Source organism: Euprymna scolopes, chromosome 32 (genome assembly GCF_053919585.1).
Source record: "Euprymna scolopes isolate OS-2025 chromosome 32, ASM5391958v1, whole genome shotgun sequence".
Taxonomy (NCBI): Eukaryota; Metazoa; Mollusca; class Cephalopoda; order Sepiida; family Sepiolidae; genus Euprymna; species Euprymna scolopes.
Window position 1 is genome coordinate 70,582,048 of NC_136513.1, and position 9,127 is coordinate 70,591,174.

At 37.5% G+C, this 9,127-nt stretch overlaps 1 protein-coding gene across 1 annotated transcript; it reads right to left on the minus strand.

Moving 5' to 3' along the window:
- Positions 1 to 6,246: 6,246 nt before the first annotated feature.
- Positions 6,247 to 7,899, minus strand: LOC145256114 (UDP-glucuronosyltransferase 1A7-like). Its single transcript, XM_080114699.1, has one exon. It carries the CDS (start codon positions 7,768 to 7,770, stop codon positions 6,349 to 6,351), a length of 1,422 nt encoding a protein of 473 aa, XP_079970825.1. The 5' UTR covers positions 7,771 to 7,899; the 3' UTR covers positions 6,247 to 6,348.
- Between the last annotated feature and the right edge of the window lie 1,228 nt (positions 7,900 to 9,127).

Genomic DNA, 9,127 nt, shown 5'->3' on the forward strand with positions numbered 1-9,127 from the left:
AACATTACTAGCGTGGTAATTTTGAGAGTTCTTTTGTTTGGAGTGTAAATGCTCTTTGCAGGAGTGCATGGTGTGACGCGTCTGCATACCTTGACGTCCAAATCGAAAAGAGGTCGAGTGCTATCAAAAGAATACGAAAGTGAGATGCTAACGCCAACTTGCGGCAAATAATGATATTGCCAGAGTTAAAGGGCGATGATTAGGTTTTCCTTAATTTTATCAATTTGTGTTCTTCTGTTCGCTTGCATGTGGAACTTGGTTTCCATAGATATTATCTTATATTCGAATTTTCCTGTCAGTTTTTAATTTTTTTTTATTACATTTTCGTCCCAAACAAGGCATATTGCCACTTTGTTGTAGGGGGCTACTGTCAGTGACATAGGCATAAGGGGTACTGTGTAGGGAGTTGGGCAACAAGATGTCGGTTCACGTTGCACTTGAACTTCTGCATGTCAGTACAGTTGGGGAAGCAGGGACCCAGCACGGAATTCCAAAGTCTAGTTGTCCTGGTGAAGAAACTACTGGAGTAGAAGGCTCTCTTACATCTAGGGATCTCTACTGTGAAGGGGTGGGATTTAGCTGCTTGTCGGGTTTGTCGGGGGTATTTACGTCGAGGAGGCACAAGTGCTTGCAGTTCGTCAAAGTATTCACCGTTAAAGTACTTGTAGAAAAGGCAGAGGGATGCAACATTTTGTCGATGGGACAGGGACTGAAGTTTAGATGACAGTTCAGGACCTATCAAATTGGCGACTCTCTTTTGACCCGTGTCTAGGAGCGAGAGACTAGTAGTAGATGTACCAGCCCAAATATGACAACAATACTCCATACATGGGCGGAAGGTGGCCTTTTCGGGCGTTAGTATCTTTCTAGCACGGTAGAGAGAGCCTATCTTCTTCGCAGCGGTCCTGGCGATACTCTCGATGTAATTGTTTCAACTCATGTTTCCTGAGAGCGTTAGGCTGAGGAGTTTAAAAGATGTACTTTCAGATAAAGAGTAATTGGCCATTGATATTGGTGGTAGAAAAGGTTTCTTGTAGTTATTGAAGGAAACAAGTTTAGTCTTGGCAGCATTGAATGTGACCATCCATTTATGTCCCCATTCCACTACAAATCGGAGGTCATCCTCTAGTGCTTCTGTCATTTCTTTAGATATGTGTTCATTTGTTTTCCTGTCGTATCTGTAATAGAGTGTAGTGTCGTCAGCATATATACCCATCTCACAGGCAATTTTGTCAGGGAGGTCATTTATGAATATTAGGAATGACAGAGACCCCAGGATAGACCCCTGAGGCAATCCCGCATTTATATCATATTGCTTAGATGTACCACCGTCGAGGACAACCTGGATTTTTCTCTTATCTAAGAAGGATTTAATTATGTCATGTATTCTTCTAGTGATACCATATGATCTGATTTTCCTGAGAAGACCATAATGCCATACCCTGTCAAAAGCGTTAGATATATCTAGAGCTACCACTCTACCCTCTCCGCTTTGTCCAGTGACTGGTATATACGTTCTGAGATTACAGTTAGGTTGTCTGCTGATGAACGGGCTTGTCTAAATCCATATTGTAGGTCAGTCAGAAGTTTAGTATCTGTAAGGTGATGGACTTAGAGCTTGCTCTAAAATATTTTGGCGAAAAGTGGGAGGAGGATAATGGGGCGATAATTTGATGGGTCAGTTCTTTCGTCAGAATTCTTGAAAATTGGTACTGCAGAAGCAGTTTTCCAGCAGGCAGGAAAGAAAGATTCATTAAGGCATTTGTTGTAAAGTTTGGAGAGAACTTGAGCTACTTCGACGGAGCACTTTTTTAATAGCACAGCCGGGATGAGATCAGGTCCACATGCTTTTGCAGTGTCAAGATTTCTTATGATAGCATGCACCTGAGAAGGGGGTATTTTCAGATCGTCTAGTGGTGCGTCTGTCCGCAAAAGAAAGAAACGGAGGGGTGGTTGGCAGAGTCTAGTGTGGAGTTTGAGGCAAACCGACTGGCAAGCATGTTAGCCTTCTCAGTTGCAGAGCAAACAACCTCATGATTGTTGGATGGTGGGGGGGGGTTGTTGATTGCCCATTATTTACTACACTGTTGTAGACTTTCCAGAAGTCGCGGGTTCCTAATTTCTGTGCTTTGATGCGTTTTTGGTTGTTTCAGTAAATCCTCTCTTAGCTGTCGTTATTTCTTTCTGGCTTCTATATACTTCTACCTGTTTGAACTGGACTTATGTCGGTTAAATCTGCGGTACCCATGCTGCCTTTGCGCGATGGGGGCTGCACAAGTAGAAGTAAACCATTGGGGAGAGTGTGGCTTGCTATAAAATTTCCGTGTTGGAACGTGCTTCAATTGCTGTTTTTAACCATTCAGTGGTCTTATTTGCGCTCTGTTCAGCAGGAAGTGAAAAGATATTTTGCCATGATGAGATCCCTGATGGCTTCCCAGTCAGCCTTTTTATAATATCTCGTTGTTTTGAGCAGTGGCTCTTCAGTTTTGGCTCTAAACTATAGGGCTATTTCAACTATTACTACTGCATGATCGGCGTTCCCAAGTGAGCTGTGGGCATTAGTTACACAGTCATCGGGAACCGTGGTCAGAAACAGATCGAGAAGTGATGCGTGTTGTTCTTGTTGGTCTGTGAAACGTGTTGGAAACGTAACCATCTGTGATAGGGAATGAGATATAAAGTTATATGTAGTCATACCAGATGCTTCTGTGTGAGTAGAAAATCCAAGCCAGTTGCTGTGGTGAACAATGAAGTCACCAAACACATGCACTTGTGCGCTAGTATCGAGGGAAAGTACTGTGTCTATGCTGTCAGAGACTTTGTTTATTAGAGTACAGTCCTGGGTCGAGGGAGAGCGATAGAGAAAATAAAAGTAACTAATGTTTTGTTGCATGTTAAGTCTAAAGCACATAAAGGTTTGATCGTCCGATTCTAGTTTTCTTTCTCTAGTCAAGGGGAGGGTGTTTCGAATATAGACTCCAAGCCCGTGCATATGTCTGTCAGAGTCCTTACGGCAGAGTGGGAGATATCCAGGCATATAAAGTAGTTAGAGGGGATGGAGGAGTGTAAGTTAGTCTCACTTAGTGCTAAGATATCCGGGGTGTTTGTTAGAAGAAATGTTTCAACATCATTTTGTTAGGAGAAATGCTTTGACATCATTTGAATTAGTTCTAAGCCCACGGATGTTCGTAAATGCAAGCCTCAAGGGAGGAGGCAGGTTGGTTTTGTTTGAGTCTGGGCCTTGTTTTAGCGTAATTTTTTATTGTACTGTCATTTTTGTTTAAGAGTTTCAGTTTAGGTAAGGGTTGCTGAACAAGTTGTTATACAGAATACCAGACATGCAAAACAAGCAGACCATCAGTTGTCCTGCCATCTATTAGGATTGTGGCCTCGGGATTGCCCACCGGGGATGAGTACAGGGTCCATTTCCATGCGCGACATGGAACTACAAACAACCCGATATTATACAACTGTTGATGAAGCAACCGCTCCAAGCGCCACCAAAGAGTTAGGGCACCTGTACTGCCAGTCGGGAACAGTAGCCAGGAACGGTCTACCCGGTACCCTAAACTCATCAGACGATAGTCCACCCAATCTACTTGTGTTGGCATTATGGCATTCAAGTACTTCCAAGTGCCCAGTTTAAGAGATGGAATGTGTCGGGAGTGGGGAAAACGGCATTCATTGCCCTAGTCAGGAAACAAAATTGACCACTGAAGGTCTGTCGACTCCCTGTGATTCGACCTCTACGCCTAGCTAATAGGCAAAGAAGGAGTATGGAAGCCGGGCGATAGACAGTGCCTATCTACTGCTTACAAATTGATTTCCATAGAAAAATGCTGGTTGAAACTAATTCATGGAAGGTTTCTTTTCATTCCTATTTTTAGTTTTTGTGACTCAGTTGTCGTACATTCTATTTTCTAGCAAAATGCGTTTGTCGATAAATCACAGTGATAAAAGTGTTTCATTCAGTCTGTGCCAAATAAATTGTGGGTATTTTTAACACATACATTTTCATTTTTTTGTAATTTCGTTGAAAGTAACATTGCAATAATGTCTGCACTAATATTAGACGTTTAAAGTTATCCGCGCTAAGTGAGGATATTTTGAATTATTATTTAACACAGATGCAAACGTTTAGTAGTTTTCATTGTCTTTTCATGTTAATTTGTGACATTTCTACCTATTGTGAAACATCTAAATTATTCTGTTACAAATCACTTGTTTTCGAGGTAAAAAAAATTATATGAACTTATTATGTTTAGTGGTCCCTAAGATTCGGAGAAGTAGGCGAACATTTTGAGAGTCTGCATATTTTTTCACAATCTATTTTATATAGATCTTCATACCTTCTGCAATATTAAGCGAAGGTTTTATCTTTATCTGGGGAATAAGAGAAATTGTCAATGGCACTCTAAATAGTGTTTTGTGAAAAGGCATTTTCATTCTTAATATTTGACCCCTATTCGACACAGTTTTAGTTAAAATTCTTCAAACGTTCGATTATTTGTTGTTTTCTTTATTTTTTTTTGTTTTGTTTTTGTTATTGTTCTTCGTTCTATTGCTGACGTTGTAGTATTCTTTTTTCTGTTTGCTGTTGTTGCTGTTGTTGTTCTAATAGTTGATGGAATTTTTCATCATTTTTGTTGTTTGTAATCCGTTATTTTTGTTGCAGATTCATTTGTCATTTGACCAAATAAAAGCATACATGACTTGAAATTGTCCATGCTATAAAAGTGGTTTCACTACTAACGTAAGAAAACAAATATTTTTTAGTGCGTCTTTAGCGTAAGAGTTTTCATGATCGGATTTTAGTTAACAGTAACATTGTCTACTGGGTTTAAAAAACGTATGGTTATTTATAAAAAAAAAAAAGTACGTGTTTAAGTACGTGGGTCCAATTGGATGTATGTACAATATTTAAACAGGTGTATTAAAATTACGATATGATGAAATCTACCATTTAAAATTCACATTTGTTCTCATGACTCTTCCGCCTACTTATCGTTGATCATGCACCTTGACATTTTAAGATATAACGACTGGATTCGTAATTTTTAAATCGTAGATTTTATCATGTTGTAATTTTCATACACCTGTTAAAATATTGTGCATACATCCAAGCGGACACGCCTTAAACACGTACTTATTTTTATAAATAATCATATTTCAAAACTAGCAGACAGACAACCGGCCGAAGACGACTGGAACAACGCAACAACGCATAATATGCGGATCCTACATTCGACAATACCACAAAAAGATTAATACGTATTTTGTTAAAAATCCAAAAGAAAGTCGTTAAATAGAAACTCTCCGTGCTTTTCAACAATATACGTTTAAAGGAGAACTTGCTGCCCAAAATATACACGATACATATAAAAGTGGAATTGTATATCTGTGTGTACACCTCCCTACCAAACTACTCTGCCAATTTTCAGTCAACAGACTCGAGATATAACAGAAGAGGTATTGAGATCGGAAAAAGCTTTTAAATCGGGTTTCAGCCAGAAATGTGGCTGTCAAGAGGTCAAAGTTCAAAGATTTGACCTTTAAAACTCTACCAAACTCCTCCACCAATTTTGTATCCAAATGCTTGAAATTTTAGATGTAAATTACTTGGACATGGATCAAACTTTTTAATTTGATTGGAGCCTAAAACAATAAATGTTAAGGGGTCAAATTTGGGGTGAAAATTTTTTTTAAATTTGACCTCTAGGGCCTCTATTAAATTACTCAGCCAATTTTTAGTCTAACTAATTGAAATTTTACATAACGTGTATTCAAACATAGCGCAAGGTTTTTAATCATTTTTCTGGTCGAAATTTTGACTGCTAAGGGGTCAAGAGTCAAAGATTTGATCTTTGCGGTGTCTAACAATCTACTCAGTAAATTTTGGGTATAATCATTTGAAATTTTACATAAAGGGTATTCAGACATACAGCAAGCTTTTTAATCAGTTTTTAGGCAAACTTTTGGCTGTCAAGGGGTCAAAGTTGAAAGACTTACCTTTACAGACTCTACTAAACTCCTCCGCCAATTCTGGGTTTAAACACTGGACATTTTAGATGTAGGTTACCTGGGTATGAGTCAAACTTTTATATATATATATATATATATATATATATATATATATATATATATATATATATATATATATATATCAATTACTTTAGTTCCGATGAAATTACCGTGGTATTTTAGTAACAAGATTTAAGTCAATTTGTTTTATTGTAAGTATTTCTTTATTAAAATTCTATGGATTATCTTTTTCGTCAATATAAACTTCAGCGATACAAACTTGATATTGTACAACAACTTTTCCATTAAACAGATTTACAAGTGTTTTTAATCTACTTTTGTTTTGTTTATTCTACAAACAAATCTGAAGCATTTTCTCCAAATAAAAACACTCAGGAACAAGATAATAAAAGCAACCGACATAATAACAGTCAGAATGTCCAACATTAAAAACTCATACAACGGAATTTCCTGGCAAGCCGACTTTAAATGCGAGCCGCCATATTTGATAATTTCATCAATATGGCGGGCTGCCTTCTCAGCCGGGCGTTCTTTCTGAGAGTGAAACATATGACTCATTTTTGCAATATTGTTTTTGTATTTTGAATTTTCTATAACTTCCTCGATGTTTTTGATTAACTTGCTTACTGTGTAAGTGTAGGTATCCATTGCTATACCATAGCCTTTGATCTGCATACGATTGGCATTAAAACACTGGTCAGCATAGACGGGAAATCCAATCATGGGAACAGCGTGGTAAAAACTTTCATATTGGCCGCTGTTGCCGCTGTGAGTAATGAACAATTTAGTGTTTGGATGACCAATTAGGTCATTTTGACGTAGCCATTTTGTTAAGAGGATATTTCGGCGGGAATAAGAGGAATTTGAATTTTTCCAAACGACATCGTATTTGATTTTGCTGAATGCTTGTACCAATTTATTTATGTGATCAGTGGGCCAACTGACAAGAGATCCGGGTGATACGACAATGATTCCATGTTTAGAACGGTTCATAAACTGTAGAATTTCTCCTTGAAGAGGAACTGCTGGGCTTGTTCCTAGACCACCAATATATTTAACGTTAGGTAAAGCTGGCAGTGGATAATCGAGGTAAGTATCTGAATCGATTATAAACAATTCACATTGTTTCATGAGATCTCTAAAATCAATATCTGGTCGTTCAGGGACGTATTCTTTAACACTTCGGCTCGGAATTCCTTTGGGATAGATATAATCATAAGTTATTGCATAAAGATTCCTCAGTTTCTGTGGAATCGTCATTCGATCAGAAAAAGAAAGAAATTTCTCCGGAAACACAGTTGGAATCCAAGGAGTACGATTCCAATATAATTGTATGTGTACGCCAAGCAAGATAAATGGTACATTAAGTTTGTATGCCAAAATCGAAAAACATACGCTCCCAAGTGTTCCATCTACAATAGCCAAGCTAATATTTAAAGATTTTATTGTTTGGAAAAGTTTCTCATCTGTAAAGTAGCGATCGCATAATATATCTCGAGCCCGAAATAATTCTCCCATGGAGATTTTGTTTTCCGGCACCAAAACATTAAGAGAAATCTCTTTGAAACTCCGCCATTCTTGATAATTTTCAACAACTATAAACTTAACACCATCTCTTAATGAAGGTAATATATCACGATAACTTTCAAAAATTAAGATATGACTGTTATGCCCGATGTCTGACAGCTCGTTAGCTATGTTTACCATTGGATTCAAATGACTGTACATTGGATAAAAAGACAATATTCTCGGAAAAAGAACAAGGAAATCGTAGAATCACTAGAATCCCGATTTTTAAGAGGATGGCGGTCTGCATGACAATGGGTCTCTGCGATATCTGAAAATAATGAGAAAAAAATGACATAAGCAGATTTCGATAGATAAGTCAATGAATAGAAAAAGACTACATTTGTCAAAAAAAATAATAATCGATTTCTGATTAAAAGATTGATCTTCGGGAGCCATTTCTCGATATTTTGCTGTCTTCTAATTTGCCGACATTTTTATGAGATTTAAATATGGACACCACGTGCCTTAAATACTTTATAAGACTTTGATGTTGATTTTCCTTAAGAATTGCTTAGAAGCGTTTAATCGTCTCTATGGAGTACTGTTGCTACATGTGGACAGAAGCTGCTAGAAGAAGCTTATCCTGCCTTGACAAAGTTCAAATTAGACTTCGTAGCTTAGTGGGTGATGCCCTTTTCTCTTCCCTACAACCTCTTTCCTACAGAAGAGACGTTGCGAGCCTGTCTCGGCTTTATCGTTATTTTCATGGAAAATATTCAGCTGAGCTTCAATCTATGCCCCCTTCGCCAAACTTTCACGAAAAACACTTGTCTAGCCAAAACCATCATCAATAATTTCCAACACTCTTTATCTGTGCCTAAACTTAAATGTAGATTCTATGAACAAATCTTCTTTCTTAGAACTGTACGCCTGTGGAACTCTCTTCTGATTGCCTGCTTTTCAGCTGTCTATAATCTGATTACTTCAAGTCCAACGTAAACAAATTCTTGATGAACCGTCCCCTAAGTAATCCAATTTACAAAATTCACACTTATTTTTACTACGCTATAATCACATTGACTAATGTATACCCGTTAACCCTTATCCTTAAGTGGCCTCTGGGCCTTGATAAGTGATGATTCCTGTGTAAAAAAACACTGTCGTTCTTCGTGTTTCGCTTTTCTTTCGCCTCTCAATCGATTTAGGGAATTTCTAAAGTGTCCATTGTCGTGTCCGAAAATTTGTGATGATATTATGATATTTATGGTGATATTAGCGATTGTTTGATAAATTTTAATGTCAAATTCGAAAGAATATAAGAAAACCATAAGCTTTTCTTCTCTAATGTTTCTGCATTTGAATCTTCAATTGCTTAGCAATTGTAAATAAATATTGGAAATTAATGAATGAGAAGGCATCGAATAATTAAATGCATAATTCCTATATACAATAATATAGACACCATTAACCCCGCCTAGAAAATAACAGAATAGGAAAAGAAACACTAGGGCCATACATTATCCAAAATGGCCACGCTACCTATCTATACCTTATACATATTTTCCTGCTATTATCT

Coding starts and splice junctions, on each gene's coding strand:
- LOC145256114 (XM_080114699.1), bottom strand. CDS start 7,770: ATGTACAGTCATTTGAATCCAATGGTAAACATAGCTAACGAGCTGTCA.